At 38.4% G+C, this 22,820-nt stretch overlaps 3 protein-coding genes across 8 annotated transcripts in view; 1 reads left to right on the plus strand and 2 right to left on the minus strand.

The window, feature by feature from the left end:
* The window catches only part of LOC127963305 (bile acid receptor-like), a 244,412-nt gene that overhangs the window by 60,134 nt on the left and 161,458 nt on the right, over window positions 1-22,820 (minus strand). The window lies entirely within an intron of this gene.
* LOC127963310 (lysosomal amino acid transporter 1 homolog) overlaps window positions 1-22,820 on the minus strand; it is a 278,938-nt gene that overhangs the window by 46,318 nt on the left and 209,800 nt on the right. The window lies entirely within an intron of this gene.
* LOC127963313 (MLX-interacting protein-like) lies at window positions 48-5,888 on the plus strand. Its single transcript, XM_052563163.1, has 5 exons — window positions 48-328; window positions 479-606; window positions 797-920; window positions 2,741-2,870; window positions 4,907-5,888. The coding sequence occupies exons 2-5, from the start codon at window positions 548-550 to the stop codon at window positions 5,026-5,028; spliced, it is 435 nt and encodes a 144-aa protein (XP_052419123.1). The 5' UTR covers window positions 48-328; window positions 479-547; the 3' UTR covers window positions 5,029-5,888.

The following is a 22,820-nucleotide window of genomic DNA, read 5'->3' on the forward strand; positions in this document are numbered from 1 at the left end:
GAATTAACCAATTGTATAGAATATTTACTCAATTCACATTTGTTTGTTTTTGTCCATTGACTGGCGTTATATTTTGGATCTGACATAATGGGGAGCTAACAACTCTCTAAACTGGCCAACTGAGCAAGATTATCAGTAATTATTGTTGAAATATCAAAAATAGGTATCTTCCTATTTATCAGTCTGTCTCTATTTGTAATTTTGTCATGATTTGACACAGAGCCGCAGAGTGAATCACATATCTGCTGAGCAGAAGAGGCGATTCACCATAAATGCCTGCTTCAAGACGTTGTGCAATCTTGTACCAACTCTCAGGTCTCAATCAAATGTAAATCTGAATTCATCTTACTTCACTTGATTCTTGAAATCACAACCTGATTCCTACTTGTTTTCTCTGCACAATTGTAATAAGTTTTACAATTGTGCATTGTAAATAATCAAAAGTAATTTATTTTGTTACCCACTACTGGGTTTCCAGATTAGTAATGCTGCAACACTTCAAAAAACAGTCGACTACATTGGCAAACTGCAACTAGAGAGACAACAGATGCAGGAAGAGACCAAGAGACTACGAGAGGAGATTGATGAGCTTAATACATCTATAAGGTAATGTTTATTGCAATAAAGTAGACTTTATTTTACTATTTTAAAGTATTACATTTGGATAAACTGCTGCTTCATAGCCAGGCTATTTCAGTGTACAGATACCTGTGAAGGGGAGCTCAAAAAACATACATGATTTTAAACAGGTAACCTCTGTAGATGAACTGTTAAAGATGTCCATTATTTATTGCAGCTTGTGCCAGGAACAGCTTCCTGATACAGGAGTTCCCATCACACGCCATTGCTTCGACCACATGAGGGAGAAGTATGACGACTATGTGAAGAACAGAACTCTGCAGAATTGGAAATTCTGGATAGTATCCTTTATCCATATTAGATTTATTCTGTAGCCACATGGCATATGAATCAGCCAAGTTTGGGTCGTTAATAAAAATAAAATAAAAAATGTACCCAACCATGAATATTTAGTATACAGGTCCTTCTAAAAAAAATAGCATATTGTGATAAAAGTTCATTATTTTCCATAATGTAATGATAAAAATTAAACTTTCATATATTTTAGATTCATTGCACACCAACTTAAATATTTCAGGTCTTTTATTGTTATTCTCAAAAAATTAGCATATTTCATCCGACCAATAAAAGAAAAGTGTTTTTAATACGAAAAAAGTCAACCTTCAAATAATTATGTTCAGTAATGCACTCAATACTTGGTCGGGAATCCTTTTGCAGAAATGACTGCTTCAATGCGGCGTGGCATGGAGGCAATCAGCCTGTGGCACTGCTGAGGTGTTATGGAGGCCCAGGATGCTTCGATAGCGGCCTTAAGCTCATCCAGTGTTGGGTTTTGCATCTCTCAACTTTCTCTTCACAATATCCCACAGATTCTCTATGGGGTTCAGGTCAGGAGAGTTAGCAGTCCAATTGAGCACAGTAATGCCATGGTCAGTAAACCATTTACCAGTGGTTTTGACACTGAGCAGGTGTCAGGTCGTGCTGAAAAACTAAATCTTCATCTCCATAAAGCTTTTCAGCAGATGGAAGCATGAAGTGCTCCAAAATCTCCTGATAACTAGCTGCATTGACTCTGCCCTTGATAAAACACAGTGGACCAACACCAGCAGCTGACATGGCACCCCAGACCATCACTGACTGTGGGTACTTGACACTGGACTTCAGGCATTTCACGGTGGCTCTGGATGTTTCTACTCCAGACTCAGTCCACTGCTTCCGCAGGTCCCCCAAGGTCTAGAATCGGTCCTTCTCCACAATCTTCCTCAGGGTCCGGTCACCTCTTCTCATTGTGCAGCGTTTTTTGCCACACTTTTTCCTTCCCACAGACTTCCAACTGAGGTGCCTTGATACAGCACTCTGGGAACAGCCTATTCGTTCAGAAATTTCTTTCTGTGTCTTACCCTCTCGCTTGAGGGTGTCAATGATGGCCTTCTGGACAGCAGTCAGGTCGGCAGTCTTACCCATGATTGCGGTTTTGAGTAATGAACCCGGCTGGGAGTTTTTAAAGCCTCAGGAATCTTTTGCAAGTGGTTTAGAGTTAATTAGTTGATTCAGATGATTAGGTTAATAGCTCGTTTAGAGAACCTTTTCATGATATGCTAATTTTTTGAGCTGTATGCCAAAATCATCAGTATTAAAACAATAAAAGACCTGAAATTTTTCAGTTGGTGTGCAATGAATCTAACATATATGAAAGTTTAATTTTTATCACTACATTATGGAAAATAATGAACTTTTATCACAATATGCACATTTTTTGAGAAGGACCTGTATTTATTTTAAATAAAGTTATTGTTGTTGTTTTTTTAACAATACAATAGCATTATTACTATAATTTTATGTTTTTATTGGTTTATTTTTCATAATTTATCTTTAAAAAATGATCAGTGTGTAATAATGGTACTAAAATACATTTTACAGCTGATTTTTTTTTTTATTTGTGAGGGGGACAGTCAACACATAAGTGAGTTTGCTGTGGCACCCAAAATGCTGCCCATGTTTTTTTCCATAGCAAATAGGGGCAGTTTTCAGTTGCCCAAATTAGTGTTTACACTTACACTAACTCAATTTCAGTGTGATTTTTTTTTTATGCTGTTCTTCAGCCTCCTGGGTGCCATTGGACTCCTCCACAAGCCTATTTTCTTTAATACTTTTCTCTCAGTTTAGCGTCATTATTCAGCCTCTGTTTGAGTCCTTTAATGGGACAGTGTCTACCAACAACAACACAGAGCTATGTGAAACCACCATGCAGTGGCTGGAACGATACTGTACCCTCCCGGTCCTCAGGCCTAGTAAGTGTTCCAGTTCTTTTTAATAAAATGTCAGCAACTGGAAACTTGTGTGTAAGTGTGCGTTAGGTCTTGGTGACAGCAGCCTAATATCTTGGGAGGGTAGCTGTGATGTTGATAAAAATGTGTGTATCAAAAGTGTTTACTAGGAGAGCAATATTTAAATTGCTTTGTGAATTGATTTAAGTTATTTAGTTGTGTATGTCTTATATAATATGTATGTATGTATGTATGTATGTATGTATATATATACACACACACACACACACACACACACACACACACACACACACACACACAGGTGCATCTCAATAAATGAGTATGTCCTGGAAAAGTTAATTTATCTCATTAATTCAGCTCAAATTGTGAAACTCGTGTATTAAATAAATTCAATGCACACAAACTTAAATAGTTTAAGTCTTAAGTCTTTGCTTCTTTTAATTGTGATGATTTGGGCTCACATTTAACAAATACCCACCAATTCAACAAATCTCAACAAATAAGAATAGGGTGACATGCCAATCAGCTAATCAACTCAAAACACCTGCAAATGTTTCCTGAGCCTTCAAAATGGTCTCTTAGTTTGGTTCACTAGGCTACACAATCATGGGAAGACTGCTGATCTGACAGCTGTCCAGAAGACAAATATTCATTGTCAAAGAAGCTGGCTGTATCCAAGCATGTTAACAGAAAGAAAAATTTGAGTAAACTTCACAAGGAATGGACTGAGGCTGGGGTCAATGCATACAGATGTGTCAAGGAATTTGGCTACAGTTGTCGTATTCCTTTTGTTAAGCCACTCCTGAACAACGTCAGAGGCATCTTTCCTGGGCTAAGGAGAAGAAGAACTGGACTGTTGCCCACAGGGGCCCAAGTCATCTTTTCAGATGAGAGCAAGTTTTTTTTATTTCGTTTGGAAACCAAGGTCCTAGAGACTGGAGGAAGTGTGGAGAAGCTCATAGCTCAAGTTGCTTGAAGTCCAGTATTACGTTTCCACATTCTGTCATGATTTGGGGTGCAATGTCATCTGCTGGTGTTGGTCCTTTGTGTTTTTTGAAAACCAAAGTCACTGCATCCGTTTACCAAGAAATTTTGGAGCAGCTCATGATTCTTTTGCTGACCAGCTTTTTGAAGATGCTGATTTAATTTTCCAGCAGGATTTGGCACCTTCCCACACTGCCAATAGCACCAAAAGGTGGTTAAATGACAATGGTGTTGGTGTGCTTGACCAGCCAGCAAACTCACCAGACCTGAACCCATAGAGAATCTGTGAGGTATTGTCAAGAGGAAGATGAGAAACAAGAGACCAAAAAATGCAGATGGGCTGAAGGCCACTGTCAAAGAAACCTAGGCTTCCATACTACCTCAGCAGTGCCACAAACTGATCAAGTCCATGCAAAAAAGGAGCCCCTACCAAGTATTGAATACATGTACAGTAAATGAACATACTTTCACATACTTAAGGCCAACAATTCAAACATTTTTTATTATTATTGGTCATGGAGTATTATAATTTGTTGAGATAGTAAATTGGTGGGTTTTTGTTAAATGTGAGCCAAAATCACAATTAAAAGAGCCAAAGTTGAATTACTGAAATAATGAACTTTTCCACAATGTTCTAATTTATTGAGATGTACCTGGAAATCAGCTGTCTGCTGGACCATGGTCTAAGTTCCAAAATACTATAATACAATACTGTAAACTTGTGCCAATGCTTATTAGACATACTTTTTATTATTTGAATTGAGTTTATTTAATTTTGAGTTAATGTATTTTTCATGTCATTTTTAAATGGAACATAAAATGTAAAAGTCTTTAAGAGCATGTTAATTTTTATGTTGCTGGTCGTGGCTAAGTTAACCTTTAAAGAAATGAGAAAGTCGAAAAATTCCTAATAAAATATGCAATGTGTTACTTATAATTCAAATAATACAGTACTATTTAATATTTTACATTTAAAAAATTGTCACTAATTTGAATGGAACACCAAATCTCTCTCTGTTTCTGTGTCTGTGTTTGTTTGTTTCTGTGTCCTCCAGTGGTACTCAGGACGTTACGACAGCTCTGTACCAGCACCTCCATCTTGACTGATCCCTCTCTTTTGCCTGAGGAAGCTAAAAAGGCTGCTCTCAACCCCAAAAAACATTCCTCAGGATCATAGTTTTAAGTCAGTGTGATTTGAGTCTTCAAGGACCCTTTAAAGCAACACTGTGGTGGAGTATTTGCTATGTTGAGAACACTGAACTCGTTTAACTTCACTCAAACAAGTGGAAATGCAATCTCTCTTGTTTACATGCAGTCTCTAGAGAGCCATACAGCTGGCATGTCTTTGTGTTTTTTAGACTTCATTAGACGTGTGGATTTTACTGCTCTGTGTTTTTTCGTGTATTTGGGTGTCTTCCATATCAGTGCTCTTATTTTGAATATTTAGTGGAGCCTCACCCTCAGTTCATCCAGAAACTACAGCAACAGTTAATAAATACCAGGATCAAGACTGTTTTTTTAAGTGCATGGACAAAAAGTATGAGTAAAAATTACAAATTGAACTACAGACAGAAATTCTTATAAGTTTTTTATCGTAAGATTTATTGTTGTGCCTTAATTTAAGTAGAGCTATAGAAGAAAAGTTTGAGTTATAGAAGAATGAAGCCCGGTGAGTTTTATACTGTATAGTTTTTCTTTGTTGCCATCGTTTGTTTTTGTTTTTTGCACGCTATAGGCTATTATTTTAGGCATATTATGATCAAAACAAAACTTTTAATATTTAATAGGCCTTACAATAGCATTTTATTTTTTCCATTGGCGAATGTCTTTGTCAGCCACCTGAGTATTACAGTTCACCTTAAATGGCCACAGGTCTAAATTGTAAGGACAAGTCTATTGTTACAAATGAAAAAAATGAAAAAAACTATTCACAGTGTACTCTGAATGTTGATTTGCTCTGTTTTGTTTCTGCAAAAACTGAATGAACCTTTCCAACGGTGGGCTGTTCCCAGTAATAAATGATTTTGCATTCATTTATATGCGAAGCGTTTGACTAAATGTTGTTTGTAGAGAAGCTGGATGTTTTCACTAATCTTCGTGAGCAAAGCAGGTCAATATAGAATTCTCCTGAGATAAGCTTTTAATTTTACAGAGTGAAACCAAAAAAATTGTGATTGATTAAATTAGTTCTGTTTGAAAATCTTGAACACACTAAGATTTTGAACACACTATGAAGGATTAAAAAAAATTTTTTTTTGATAAAGTACACAAACTGTTCAAACCATTTTCTTGCCTTACCCCAACTAATTGCTGGTCCTATAGAGGGCGCAACAGGATAAGAAATATTTGAAGGACTTCCACATTTACGCTCCGTTTCCTAACAGTAAAAATTACAAATAAATGTGTACTCTGAAAGCTTACTGAGTGATCCATTGACTCATTCATTCAAAATGGCTGATTCGTTTAGAAACGAAGCTAATGATTGGCCCTGTCCCAAATGGCGCACTTCATGTGGACTTTCGGTCTCGTGGACTTATATTGCGCGTGCTCGCCGAGTCTACGAGTCCGTAGGCCATCCCATTCAGCATTTTAATGCTCTGAAGTGTGCTCAGCAGTGCCCCCTTTGTACCCTTGAAGCGTTTTTTCACGAAGCCCGCATAGATGCAGGCTCCGCACACTTTAACTACCCAGGAATCCTTGCGAAATGCCATTCATACAACGTATGGGAGGAGATTTCGCTCAAGAGCAATTGATGACATAGCTGAGAAGAAAATATTTAAGTGTAGGTATTATTACGGTTTGTGGTTGATATCTCAAACATAATAATAGCGTGTTGAATAATACGATCACATTATGATTCATTAAATAAATAGTGAGCAAAAATTATTTCTTTGCATGGCAAGCCATTTCGCAAATAAATGGTAAAAACAACAACAACAACATCAACATCAACAATAGGCAGCATATTCCCCGAACCTTCAGCTCCTGTCAAAAACAAAAAAACAGACCGTTATTTCCGGCGTGACGATCAAGGCTGTCCCAAAAGTACCTCTCAATGCACCCTCATGGACTCGCGCCAAGGGCCCTATAGGTCTGCACTTCATAACATCACCAAAGTGTGGACTCTTGAGGAAGTCCACAAGTCCAGAGTGTGCCATTCGGGACAAGGCGATTGTCTTTATGAATGGGCCACTGAATCATTGACTCAAATGATTTGTTTAAAAATGGATTCATTCAGTAACAAATTATGAGCTCATTCATAACTGTCAATGGGCACAGTGCTGCTCAGAGACGCAAAATTGGTCTTACTTTGGATTTGTTCAAAACAGACAGCATTGTGACTAATATAACGCACTTAATACTAGCATCTTGTTTGTTTAGCTGTTGTGTAAAATCAATTCATTTGTGATCGTGCTGACATTTGGGAAAGAGACACTCTTCTTATACTTAGACTTTACTAACATGACATAAATATTAAAGGTCCCGTTCTTCATGATCCCATGTTTCAAACTTCAGTTAGTGTGTAATGTTGTTGTTAGAGTATAAATAATATATGGAAAATTCTAAAGCTCAAAGTTCAATGCTAAGCGAGATATTTTATTTAACATAATTCACTTCATCAAACGACCAGTCTGGACTACATCCCTCTACTTCCTGCAGTAATGACGTGACTAGAACCATTTTTTGACTAACCTCCGCCCACAGGAATATAAAAAGGGGGCATGGTCTTGTTGCGCTCCAACGGAGAAGCGGAAGAGGTGCGTTTGTGTTTGTCGCCATGTCGTCGAAATGCTGTTATTTTCATCTCAGACTCCAATCACCTTTGTTTGGCCTTCCCAGGGACGCTGTACTTAGAGATGTCAAGAATCAATGGTTGCATTACAGACCGGTATCCCTTCTTCCATTCATTGCAAAGACACTTGTGGGAGCTGTGTTCAACCAGCTTTCTATGTTCCTTGTACAGAACAACCTCCTGGACAGCAACCAGTCTGGCTTCAAAAGTGGCCACTCAACTGAGACTGCTCTGCTCTCGGTTACTGAAGCCCTGCGACTAGCAAGAGCAGCTTCAAAATCCTTGGTACTCATCTTACTGGACCTGTCTGCTGCTTAGGACACTGTTAATCACCAGATTCTCCTGTCCACCCTCAGAAAGATGGGCATCTCTGGAACTGCACTCCTGTGGGTTAAGTCCTACCTCTCTTGACAGATCCTTCAGTGTGTCTTGGAGGGGTGATGTTTCAAAATCACACCACCTTGCTACTGGGGTTTCTCAAGGCTCAGTACTTGGACCACTTCTCTTCTCCATCTACATGACATCATTAGGATCTGTCATTCAGAAGCATGGCTCTTCTTATCACTGCTACGCTGATAACACCCAACTCTACTTCTCATTCCAGCCAGATGATCCGACGGTAGCTGCTCGCATTTCAGCCTGTCTGAGTGACATTTCTAGCTGGATGAATGACCATCACCTTCAGCTTAACCTTACAAAGACAGAACTCCTGATGATTCCAGCTAACCCATTGCTTCATCACAACTTCTCTATACATCTGGGCTCATCAACCATTACTCCTTCGAGGACAACCAGAAACCTAGGAGTTGTAATGGATCATAAGTTAAGCTTCACAGACCACATTGCTACAACGACCCGGTCCTGCAGGTTTCCTTTTGCCAAGAAAATTAGGAAGATTAGACTCTTCCAGTCAGAGCAAGCCACCCAACTTCTTTTCCAGGCTCTTGTTCTCTCCAGACTGGACTATTGTAATGCTCTTCAAGCCTCTGCAATTGATCCAGAATGCAGCAGCGAGGGTTGTCTTCAATGAGCCAAAAAAAAGGTCATGTTACTCCTCTCCTCATCAGGTTACACTGGCTACCAGTAGCAGCTCGCATCAAATTCAAGGTACTGATGCTTGCCTACAAGACGACCACTGTCACGGCACCAACATACCTAAACTCACTGGTTAAATCTTATGTGCCCTCCAGAAGTTTGCACTCTGCAAGTGAACGACGCCTTGTGGTGCCATCCCAAAGAAGTTCAAAATCACTCTCAAGGACCTTTTCCAGGACTGTGCCCAGCTGGTGGAATGACCTCCAAATCTCAATTCGTACAGCTGAGTCTTTACTCATTTTCAAAAAACATCCAAAGACTCAACTTTTTCGCCTGCACTTTACCTACTAATACCAGCACTTTTTTTCCTTTTCTTGTCTTTTCATTTATAAAAAAGGAAAAAAAGATTTATACAGCGGTGTTAAACTAAGCTTTATGGTGACTGATGTTGCCCAGTCTAACAAAAAAGGTTGATGTTCTCTTACTCAGAAACTGTGCCATTTCACATCTAAAATCATTTAGCTCACAATCATCTGAAATGTCAAAAAAACAAAACAAAAAAAAACGTTTTTGGCCAAAAGGGCGTGTGAAAAAGTATGAATAATGATGTTGTATGAAGTGAAAGAGAGTGTCTGACGAGACACTGAGGCAAATTAATTATTTTGCCAAAACAGCTGTAGGCAACTTTTAATATAGTGGCCCACAGGGCAAATTATGCCAAGTGAAATAATGATCATGGATTAATTTGGTTAAGTTTCCTGGCCAGTACCTAGGTCATTGTTGTCGCAAAAAAGAAAAGCAGTGCCATACTTGCGCAGTGTAGAGAAGGCAGAGCAAAGCAATCTTGCTGTCCACCCTACTTCTTACTTTCTTTTCAGCATATCATGATGGAGTTGATTTTATGTCAAAAGGATAAAACACTGTCTTTCTGATTGTTAACATAAAGAAAGTGGATTGAGTGTTTTCCAGGTCAAAAGGCCTATGCTACTGAGCAATGTAGGCCTAGGAATTTATCCAGTGATATATAGTAGAACTCTGTTTATAAATCAAAGTGACAGCAGTTCTATAAATGGCAAGGAATGGTTTGCTCCACCAATAAGAACCACTTCCATCAACTCCACAAAGCATGAAATAAAGAGGAATAAAGGGAGTGCTAGTAACAACCCTCACTTGCCAACAGGAGAAAGACCATTTGAACGACTCGCAAAGAGTACCCCTGGTGAAAATGGAATGAGTGATGGATCAGATTATGAGATGATCAAAATACTTGGGAGCAGATGTGGGCTAACAAATGGAAAAGAGGAAGTGGAAAGAGAAGGAAACAGACAAGCAGACAAATGAGGAGAAAGTGACGAGGAGAGACCAGTGACGCAAGATGAAGTGCAAAATGATTTAAACGCAAAAAGAGATAAGCAAGGATGATTGTAATTGAAATGGTTGAAAAATCATAAAGACAACCACTAGTAATAAGATCACTTTTGACCAACAGGTGGCGCAGTAATCAAATCATTTTGGTGTGTTCTGTGTGAGACATTAAAAAGTTATTAGCATTTGTATAAGTGTAATTATTCATAGTTAATGAATGGTTCATTACTCTTGACCAGTAGGTGGCGCTGTTACCAAATTTATGTGGCTTGGTCAGTGTGAGGTGCCGATGACACATACAAAGTTTGGTGCAAATATGTCAAAGCGTTGCTGAGATACAGCCTCAAATGCATTTTGGCACCCATCCAGCATATTCGTTGATGCGCTAAATGAGAACCATTTCGTATATCAACATGAAATCCATAACTTTTTGTCAGCATGGTCTGAAGATGATCCATGTCAAATTTGGTGCAAATCGGACTAACGGTCTAGGAAGAGTTCGAAAAAGTAGGTTTTTAATATTAATCAAAATGGTGGACAGGAAGTATGGACAATTGTCGCATAACTAGTATCGGTGCTCTCGGCATGACCCACAGAATATACGGAGACCATTTTCATTTCAATAGTCTAATTTATTCAAAAGTTATAAGCATTTTTGTGATATTTCATTCTAACTTTTGACCACAAGGTGGCGCGGCCACCACACTTTTTGTGTACCTTCAGGGCATGGAGCCGAATATTTTTAGGGGTTCAAGCATGCAGTGCTGAAACCCTATTGTAATTGTTAGGATTTTTATTATTATTATTATTCTTATGTTGGCTTGGCAACAAGCCAACATACTGTTATGCTATTTAAACTTCTTTTTCTTATTATTATTTTTTCTGACAGAAATTCTGAACGCTACTCCTCCTAGGGCTTTAAAGCCACAAGCCCCAAACTTGGCAGAAACCTGCGGGATAGAGCGGTGGTGTGTGCTATATCTTTTCAGACTGATCAGACTTAAAGTTGTTTTTTTATTAATTTTTAAATGTCAAAATACATTACCCATAGACTTACATTATCTGAGAAAAATTGCGCCCCTAGTTGCAATACCCGAGATTAAAGGGAGGAGTCGGGTTTCGTTTCACTTTTAAACCGGTTAAAAATACCAAGTAAATAATACAATTTCCCTCAAACTGACAAGCTAAACCAACATATCTGATTATTACAAGGGTCAGGGCTCATTAATAATTGATTTCTCTGCAGAGAGCAGTCAGAAAGATGAGAGAAGAATCACTGCTGCTCAGCTCAGGCTGTCTCCACGGAGCTCACAACGAGCGAATTCATTCTTATTTAAGACCTTTTAAAACGGCGATTGCACGCAATCCACACGTTAGAACACACCAAGAGCTAAATTCAGATGTTTCTGAACTGTTTAAAGTAATAAAATGATATATTCGCGGCAGCGCAACTGCCCGCGAGCTCGCGATGTATTTCTCTGAACACTTGAAGAGAATTTACAGCCTGTCACATTAAAACACTGCAGCGAAACGGCACAAAACAATTAGAAGAATATATTATACACATGAAAATGAGTGTTTATATGTGCTTGTGAGATTTTATCTGTCAGGCTGAACCTCACATCAATTGCTATCCATCGTCACAACATGGTAAAGTCATTTATATATATATTTTTAAGAGCTTCTTAAAATAAATATTCCTGCGAATGCACACAATCCACCAATTAGAACACACTAAGAGAAAAATCCAGGGGTTTTTGAGCCGTGTATGTGTGCAAAATGCAATATTTGACATCGCGAAGGGAAAAAAAAGTCACATGACAGCCGGGGCGAGATCAGACAAATAAATAGGCTACACATTTCATTCACTCTGACAAGCTAAATCAACATATGTTATTATTACCGGGTCAGATATCTCATTAATAAATGGTGTCTCTGACCAAAGAACAGAGAGAAAGACGAGAGAGAAATGAGCACTTCATCAGCATTTTTTAAGAGCTTCCAAAAATAATAATCCACCCATTAGAACACAACAAGAGCAGAATTCAGGTGTTTTTGAGATGTTTATGTGTGCAGAATGAAAAATAATTTAACAGCGTGATACAGCTTATGAATACTGGAAGGAAAAAAGTCACGACAGCCTTTTAACTCTGGAGTCGATTAACGCATATACGCGTTTTGAGGCATTTTCTCCTGATAACCCTGACAATTACTTAAATTACATTTTCAGTTTTAATCGTACAGATAAGAGCAATACATCAATCGAATCTGTAAAGGGTCTACTTTCTTTTGGATACAAACATAATAACAACAAAACTTTGTGCACTTATAAAATAAAGATAACAAACAAGGTGTGCTGTCTTCAACCTTGTCTGCGCTGATCTTCATTTACAAACACGTCATTAAAATGAACTGTAACTCCATGAATATTCAACGAAGAGACATGAGAGATATATCTATAGAAAGCTTGATATGTCTACTTTTAAACTAAACAAGTGCTGTCGAACAAATATTCTGTGATAAAGTACGCGATGTCCTTTTTTGACGTCTCCCTTCATTTTATCTAATGTGTATGGAAGGCCAAGAGCGTCAAATACACGTGAATTTTAACGTGTCAACAAGACGTTAAATACGTGTATTTCACGTGTAGACAACACTTATTTAAAGCGTTAAATACGTGTTGTTTACTCGTGGAAAATCAGCGTGTATTTAACGTGTAACGTTTTAAATACACGTTAAATACACGTGAAATACACCTGAAGTACTTTGAACAGGTCAGTGTCATTGGCTGCTGAGAACTTGGGTCAAACCACTTCTGTGAGCTTAGAGGGGTGTACCATTCATAGACCATTTAACATGCTATAGATCAGCTTATTCAGCCTTATTATTTAGTCTTTTTTGTTTCTGTTTTGTATAGCCTATAGAAATAATATATTTAAGTTTCAGTTTTATGAAATATTTATTTTAAATATTAATTAAAATTTTGTGGTGATAGTATGACGTTTATAAAAGTTACAGTATTTTGTAATGAAACAGAACTTTTTGTTTAGCTCTTGACTCACCGAAGTATACTATATATAGTGTCCCTTCTTTAATTTTTCAGTAGTGTGATAACTTAAAATATGTTTTCAGTACTATTAAAATAAGATTAAATTGAATGGTATTTAGGAGATTATGGTTTTTGCATGACTTATTTCGCATTCAGCTAGACAACCCTGTCGTAGCTGTTATCATAGCCTAGGCTTTTTATTAAAAAAGAAAACAGCAAGGGACCATGGAAAAAGACTGTTGCAGGTGTATTTTTTATGGTATTATTATTTTTTATTTTTTGCTACGGGGCAACTCAAGAATGTTGGGCACACAAATACTGTGGCTCTTTTGCCCCATGGCCAAGATGGCCAAGCCAACATCAAAGTTAGTTCACTAACTTTTAATTCTAGTTATTATTATTATTCTTCTGCCCTAGAACTGAACGTGCAGCCCAAACCGTAAGGCCTAGAGAGCTGAAATTTGGACAGATCGTAGAGCTCAATTTGGGGAAAACTTATCAAAGTCTCAGCCCAATCGGCCTAACGGGGGTGCTACAGCGTAAAAAACAAAAGTTTTGGACATTTTTGGCCGTAAATCGTATACCGTTAGCCGTAGACTCAAAAACATGGCATTGTTGCAATCCTTGGGTTAGCCCGAACAAAAGTGTATGGCGCCTTTTTGGGGTCTACGACGCACCGTTTTCTCGCAAAATCGAGCTATATCCGAAACCTACTTTTGCGAACTAGTCCTAGGATTTTCAACCAATCAGAACCAAACCACTTCATAAATATTCCCTGGACACTCAATATCAATAATTATCAAAAAAAAGTTGAAATTTCAATTCATACGCGAAACAGTACACCAAAAAGCTTCTATGCTAACGTTAGCCAAATGCTATTTTAACTATAACTCTTGAACGGAATGAGATATCTTCACCAAACTCGGTACACATATGTATGAGCTCAATCTTTGGTCAAATCAAAAAAATTGCGCATCTCTGCCACTTGGGGGCACTATAAGATAGAAAAAACACATAAATGGCTATAACTAGGCAACCGTTGGCTCGATCGACTTGAAAATTGGTATGCAATGTCTTGGTCTGAAGGGGCACAAGTACCTATGAGGACATTTGCATATCTCAAAAAAACATGGCCGCCATTGGCCAAACAATTTTAAGCACCTATTTGAAAGGGTTAACGGATGTTGATCGGAACGAAACTCGCTGGGTACGTTCGACTCATGAACCTTAAGGTCTGTAAGAATTTTGAAAGAAATCGGCCACTAGTTGGCGCTAACGAGTTTTATGGCTCTGTAATCACGTGGTGTTTCACATATCAACACAATATGCATATCTCCTCATAATGCACAACTTTGCCTCAAGAACCATTGCTGTCAATCAAATCGTTCAATTGTTATTCACAAATATGTTAAAAACCTACTTTTGCGAACTAGTCCTAGGTTTTTTGTCCGATCGGAACCAAACCACTGCAGTGATATTCTGTGGACTCTGTAGACCAATAATTATTAAAAAAATGTTGAATTTTGTCCTTTGGTTAGCTGTAAAGGGGTAATATAGAAAAAGGGGTGTGGCCAAACATACCCCAAAGCCTATTAAACCTAAACGAAAACTCAGTGAAATCATGTAACAGGTGACTCTTAACAAGCATGCAAAGTTTCATGGAGATCAGACCATAGGTGGCGCTATAACAGTAGAAAACACAAGATTTATATGGTAAATGGCCTCAAATTGTTTGAAAATGTTCATATATTCACTCAAAAACACTAGATCTTCATATCATATGATAAATCTCCTCATTCTGAACAACTTTGCCTTTGGGACCAATGTTGTCAATAAAGCTGTTAATTAAATATTCAAGATTATTTAAAAAAGTTACTTTGGCATACTTGTGATACGGTTTAAGATGAAAATCAATAAAACCACTGAAGTACAATTCTCTAGACTCTGAAGGTCAATAATTATCAAAAACATGTTGAACAATTGCATTTGGGCAACTATAAACCAATAATTTTATAATATGTTATTTGCATAGTGTACACAAAGGCCTATTAATACAAACAGAAAGCCCACAAATTATCAAAACTGTGTAAAATAATGCATAATTTCATTCTAAACAAGCATGCAAAATTTAAGAGAGATTGGGCAAAAAAAATAACAACACTATAACAGTTATGTTTAAAACCAGGGTTGTTTGAGTAAATGCAATTTATAACCACTAGATGGCAGCGGAAGACCACTAATGGGCTCATTCAGCTAAGTTGAACAGCACTGTTTTCATGAATTCTTGCCAAAACATTAATAAATTAACTGTTATAACATTTTAAATCTTACTGAATCAATGTTTTCCATTTTGTTCATACAGATGTATCAGTTTTTACAATTTTGCCACATTATGATTACAGTTTAACCTGAAAATGACATCTAAACTCTAAAAAAGAGAAGACTTGCAATAAGTTTATTGTCACCTATCACTTATTTCAAATACCTATATCTGCAACAAAATGTGTGTCCATGTATATGTGTGTCTTTGTGTGTGTGTGTGTGTGTGTGCATATGCTTATAGAGTATACATATATTAGTCTAATCATTTGCTGTCAGTGTGTGTGTCTGTCTGTTAGCCTGTTCTCCATTTTGGATGTGTTTAAATGTCATCCAAACATCCAGGTTGGCTCTGACCACCTCAGAGGCCTTAATGTGCTTGAACCCCGGTAAAATGCTGCTTGCAGCTTTAATTGTAATTATTTTCATAACGATACGATGCTGCATTCAAAAAAATACAGCATTTAAAAACAATTCAAAATGGCCGATGCCTAAAATGGCTGACATGGGAAATTTGCATATCATACGACTCGACATGACTCACTGTATCTAAAGAGACCAGTTTTGTGATTTTTGGCCAAACCATTCAGAAGATATAAGCCAAAATATGCATTTTTCATATCTCCTGACAACTAGGTGGTGTTACGTCGAAACACTGCAGGTAGTCTCAGGTCATGGTTATTATAACACACACCAAGTTTGGTCTCAATATGCCAAACCGTTGCCGAGATATAGCCTCACATGCATTTTTGCGTGCTTTTCGTCAAATTTGTTAACGTGTCATCCGAGAACAGAATTCCATAACTTTTAGCCAGCATGGTCTGAAGATTATCTGATCCAATTTTCGTGAAAATCGGACTAACCGTCTAGGACGAATTCGAAAAAATTGAAAATAGCGAAAAAACTAAACCTTGCGACTTCAATGGGCTACCATAGACTTTCGGCGGAAGAGGAGGAATAATAATAAGAAGAAGATATCTAACGGATACAATAGGTGCCCACGCACCTTCGGTGCTTGGCCCCTAATAAACAGTTAAACAGTTTGCACTACATGCCAGTGTGTTCATAGTTAAGATAATAAATTAAATACACTGTTAAGTGTGGTATCCTTACTGCAATAGTTTATGTTGAAGTGTAATTCATATAATGGCCACAAGAGACTGTTATTATATATGGGCTGTTTTTTTTTTGGGGGGGGGTGGGTTGAGGTTACTCTTCTGAGTGAGTGCTAAAAACTGAACATTCTGCAAACACTCTTTGAGATTAAAAAGATCAGTCTTTTGGGGATACATATCTTTTTTGTTTAATTGGCACAACACAATTTTTTTTTTGGTGATGAGGCTCAGTAGATGTTGTAGGTGATAGAAGATTGATTTGAAGTGGAACTTCCGACGGATGTCTTTCTAAACTTGAGGTGAGGGGAAAACATATGGCAAATGGCAACTATAGGAACTTTGTCAGCTTTTAATGGAAATAATCAATCCTGGGAGGAATATTGTGTGATTCTCAAGCAGTTTTTTGAGGCAAATGGAATAGATGATGGGGACATATAGAGAGCCATTCTGATTTGCATGGTACTCCATTTTACAGCTTCATGCACAATCTCTTTAATCCTGAAAAACTGAAAGAAAAATCATATCAGCAAGTTGTGTTTATCTCGAAGAATCACTTTAACCCACGACCAATTGAAAGTTCAAAAAGGTAAAAATTTGACTTTCACACTTGTAAGCTGGAAGAGTCTATAACCAAATATGTTGCAGAGCTGTGAAAACTGCCACAAAATTGCAATTTTGGAGCCATGCTAGAGCAGATGTTGAGAAATTGGATTGTGTGTGGCATAAATGACAACATAATTCAAAGACATCTGCTGGCTGAAGCAAATCTAACATTTGACAATGCACTGACAAATGGCTCTGTCTGTTGAAGCAGCAAATAAAAATATTCAAGATTTGCAAAAACCCTTCTCTGCTGTGTGTCACTAAGTGAAAAGCTCCCTCACATACTTTGGGTTGCCTCACATACCAGCTTGGTAGTATGAACTGTTCAGAGATACAAATAGAAACCCTATACAGTCAAACTGAATGTCAATGGACAAAATGTGAATTTTGAATTAGATATAGGTTTTGGCCTGACCGTTATGAACAAAGCCTGCTTCAAAGCTACATGGAAAGATCCACTGAACCCTGAGTTGAAACCTGTACAGATAACACTGAAAACCTATACAGGTAAGCCCATTAAGTTAAAAGGACCTGCTTACTTGGATGTCATGTATCACCAACAGAGAAAAAAGCTTCCTCTCATCATGGTTAAGCAAGAAGGACCTAATTTGTTGGGCAGAGGCTTGCTGGAACAGATAACACTGTGTTGGGGAGAAATCCGAAATGTGATAATAAAAGAATATAAGGTTACCCTCAAAGTCAAATTGCAAGAAATAATGCATCATTGTGAGGAAGTTTTTAAAAAGGAATTTAGAAATTACAAACTCTCAAGGAAATGAGAGCGATGATACATTAACCCAGGTTCGGTGCCAAAATTCTATCATCCCAGATCTGTACCTTTTGCTATGCAGTCTAAGGTTGATGCGGAATGAAAACATCATTACTCCTGTGAAGTCCTCAGAGTGGGCAGCACTGGTCGTACCCATCCTCAAACCTGATGGTTCCATTAGACAATGCAGAGATTATAAGCTCACTATAAACCAGGCATTGCCTTTGGAACAATATCCCATTCCATGTGTGGAAGACCTTTTCGCAACCTTGTCTGGGGGCTCATCATTTTCAAAGCTGGATATGAGTCATGCCTACCAGAAGATCGTAATGGATGAAAATCCCAAGCAATATCTCACCATTAACGCCCACAAGGGCATGTTAACCTACAGTACAATCTTCTTCCATTTGGAGTGGGTCGGCGCCCATGATAGGAATATCTCACAATTAACACCCACAAGGGCATGTTCACCTACAATCTTCTTCCTTTTGAAGTGGCTTGATATTTCAAAGAACCATAGAAGGGTTGCTGCAAGGATTAACCATGTTGCATTCTATCTTGATGACATACTGGTCACTGGAGTAACTGAAGAAGAGCATTTGAAAAAAAAAACCTTTACGCTGTGCTCACTCCACTTCAAGATGCTGGGTTGTGCTTAAAAAGGGAAAAATGTGAATTTGAAAAAAAGAAGTGTGTTATTTAGGTCATCTAGCTGATACCAAGGGGTTACACCCATTGAAAGACAAGCTGCAAGCCTTGACGGAAGCTCCGTGCAGAGTATATTAGTGGATTGGAGCATCAACAATCTCCCCTCTGCGTTCTGAGCATTTAAAAATCACTCTGTTCCGGGTTCACCATTTCCCACTCCTAACTTTTTTCCTACCTCATGACATGGTTTTCGGCATTAAAAGGTATAATTGCTGCATTTTTGCTGTTCAAATTTAGCTTAGGATGAAATTAACAGTAGGCTAAATTTTCTTCAGTTATTTTACCTATGAATTGATGCTTTTCTTACAGATTTCTGCTCATTTGAAATTGGATACAGAAGAATTAGCAATGTATTTGGCTACATTTGTTTGAATGCATTATTGAGAGAGCGACTGAGTGTAAATAAGTGTTGAAGGATACTTGTTTAAACCATGATTTCAGCTGAAAATATCTTAGAAGGAACAAACTAATTCCTTGAGAACTGTAACTTTCCCGCTCATGTCCATTGCCATCATCATAACATTCACATTCTTTCTGATTTAAGTGATCCTTCTTTAGTTAAATATGCTAGTTAAATATGTTAAACACGTGAATTCTTGCTATATATGCAGTTATATTACTGGTCGTTGGCATGAACTGCACTCGTGATGTGGTGGAGCGAACTAGGAGTGAGTGAAACCACAACGCTCCGACTTTTGAAAAATCTGCTCCTTGCTCCAGTCAAAATCACACTGCTCCGCTCACATACTCTGGCTCCATGTCCCACTAATGTCACTGAATTGAAAGCCTACTTAGTGTTGTTGAATTACTACAACAATTTTCTTACCTAATTTGTCCAGTATCCTAGCTTTCCTCCACATGCTGTTAAGAAAAGATACTAAATGGACCTGGGGTGAGTCACAAACCTCCTACAGTAACTCCTACAGTCCACAGATGTGTTGGTACACTATTATTCAGAACAAGACCTAATTCTTTCATGTGATGCTGATCTTATGGTGTGGGAGCTATGCTTTCTCATCAAATGGAGGATAATACTGAGAAACCATTAGGTTTCACATCCTGTACATTGACACCTGCCAAGCGACAATTTTCTCAGTTGGATAAAGAAGCTTTAGCTATCATTTTTGGAGTTAAAAAATTCTGCAAGTATTTATTTGGTCGCAAATTTACTATTTGTACAGACCATATACCCCTGATTTACCTTTTCACAGAAAATAAATCCAGATGTATTCCCCTCGAGTGCAAAGATGGGCTCTGCTGATGAGTGCCTACTGTATGAATACACAATGGAGTACAAGTCCAAAGCCAGCCATGCAAATGCTTAAGCAGTCTACTCCTTCCAGAAGTGGAACAAGATAAGTTAAGAAAAAGTTTTGATTTTGGACATCCTGGAGTTTGAGCTAATCAGTGCCACACAACTTAAAAGTTGGAAAAACAAAGATGTGCTACTTTTTCAAGTTCACAATGTGCTGAGGCAATGGCCAAATCAAGTGGATTCACAATTCAACAACTAACATAAAAGAAAACTGGAATTAAGTTTGCACGATGGATGTATGCTCTGGTGAGCCAGAGTAAGTGTGCCCAGTCAGGGTCAGGCAATACTTCTTAAACTTTTACACCACTCAAACGCAGAGATGGCAAAGATGAAAGGATTGGCTTGTTCCTATTTTAGGAGGCCTGTGATGGATAAGGTGGATGAGAAGGAGTCCCAACTTTGTGAATAATGTATGAAGCACAGTAAAATGTCTCCTTTAGTGCCACTGCATCCCTGGGAATGGTAATCTGTATTCACATAGATTACATGGACCCTTTCATGGGAAAGATGTTTTTGGTGGCTGTAGATGCACATTCTAAGTAGATGGACATTTATCCTATGAACTCATCAACATCCATTGAGACCATTGAGAAACTTAATCAGAGTTTCAGCATTTTACCTCAGATCTTGGTTCTGAAAATGGCTCCTGATTCACAAGCACATAATTTGAAAATTTCATGAAAAACAATGGGATTTGTCATGTGAGATCTGCACCATTCCACCCTTCTTCTAATGGATTAGTAGAGCGAATTGTCCAAATGTTTAAAGAAGGCCTGAGCAAGGTGGGACACCTTGGAAACTAGGTTATCCTGTTCTTGTTTAACTATTGGATCATCCCACATGCTACAACAGGTATGTTACCTGCTGAGATGCTTAAGTCAAGGAAGCTGAGATCTACTTTCCTTCTCTTGCCAGACATTAAAACCAAGGTGCAACAAAATAAACATGAGACATGACAAAAATGTGAAGTTGAGAGTTTTCATAACAGGAGATGACATGTTATTGCGTGATTACAGTTATGGTCCCAGGTGAATACGTGCTGTCATTGTGAATTCCTCGGGTCCAGTTTTCTATAAGATAGCTGTTGGAAGCAGATAAATCCTGAAGCAGCATGTTGATCAAATCCGAATTCAACATAAAGAAAACTTTCAGGACCCAGTTAACAATGCCCTCTGACGAAAGCCACCTGAGATTCCCTGTTTTACTGAAATGGAGACATTACCAGAATTAGCCATTCCAAGCCAGGACACAACAAAAGTGGTAGCTATAAAAAGCTATACTCGCCTGAAAAGTTAGAGACACCAGATGTTTCAGAGTTGCATCGATCTTCACGGGAGAGACACCCCCCTATTTGTCTCCAGGACTATGTTCAGTAGCTGAGAACAAGTTATCAGAATTATTGTGAGAAAGTATGCATTGTCTGTTTTGATCTCAGTTGTGTGGTGTCCTGTTATTCACTATAATTCTGACTGAGACCACTAGGGGGAAGTAGCATTTAAGAAGGAGATACTGGGAGGAGTAAAAGAAGAGAGATGAGCCCAGGAAGTGGTTTGTTAAATTAGTGAGAAATAAATAAAAACATGTAACCCATTAACTTGTTGCACCTGGCTTCGTTTGATAACGAGAATACAACAAATTGGCGACGAGACGACCCACTATTGCTGCAAAGATGGCATTGTCTGCACCATTTCCGAACTTATTCTTACCTGCTCCGGGTTATCCCCCGATTCCTTTCAAGACATGGGAGCGGCGGATGTTCCAGAATTATCTGCTAGTGATCGATCTTGACAGACAGGAATGGTCGGAAACCAGGAAAAGAGCCCTTCTGTTACATTGCCTGGGCACGGAGGGGCAGAGAATATTCTACACATTACCAGAAACTGGCGATACAATAGACACTGCTATTACTGCTTTACATGCTCACTTCACACCCAAGTTGAACGTGGTTATGGAGAGACACACATTCCGGAAAAGAACTCAACAGGCTGGTGAGTCTATAATCCATTATGTTGCTGCACTGAGAGAACTTTCGTCTACGTGTGAGTTTACAAATGCAGACGATATGATTCGCGACCAGCTGGTGGAAAGCGTCACTAATCCGTGTATCCGAGAGAGACTTTTGCTGCATGATAAGTTAACATTAGCGGATGCTGTAACAATCACACAACAAGTCGAATCTGCTGGAGAGCATGCTAAAGCAATATCAAATACACAGAACTTCTCGTACAGACTGTGAATGTGCAAAGAAACGCAAAAGTACAAGGATGCGGCACTGGGGGATCTAAAAATAGAACGGCTGGCGTGCGCTCAAATGCCTCATTCACATCGCCTCGGATGGTTACTTCATGTAACTGCTTTCGCTGTGGATCGGATAAACATCTTGCAAATGCAGTAGAATGTCCAGCAGCCAAGGTAATCTGTAAAATTTGCAAGAAAAAAGGACATTTTGCACGTGTCTGTAGATCGACGCAAACTCACACAGTGCATGAAGTAGTAATGCCTGAGTACACACTACTGTTACTACAAGAAAGTGATGTGAGCGCTAAACTCCACTGCACTGTTCAGGTCGAAGCAGGTGCGGTTCAGAGGCCTGTTACACTGACTGCTGATACTGGTGCTTTTGTATCAGTCCTGCCAAAGAGCATGTATGATGATTACTTTGGGGAAGTACCTCTACAACCACATGCAGCATGCTTAGTCACTTATTCGCGTACGCCAATTAATGTGATCGGCTGCTTGCACGCAACTGTAGTAAAAGATTGCCGCAAATGCTCAGTGAACTTCTATGCGGTGGATAAAGAAACTGCATTAATGGCCATGGATCTCATAACAGCTCTTAACCTGTGCATTAAAGGAGATACAATCCTGCCAGATCATGCTACAACCTCCACATTTCAC

Source organism: Carassius gibelio, chromosome B8, assembly GCF_023724105.1.
Source record: "Carassius gibelio isolate Cgi1373 ecotype wild population from Czech Republic chromosome B8, carGib1.2-hapl.c, whole genome shotgun sequence".
NCBI classification, from domain to species: Eukaryota; Metazoa; Chordata; class Actinopteri; order Cypriniformes; family Cyprinidae; genus Carassius; species Carassius gibelio.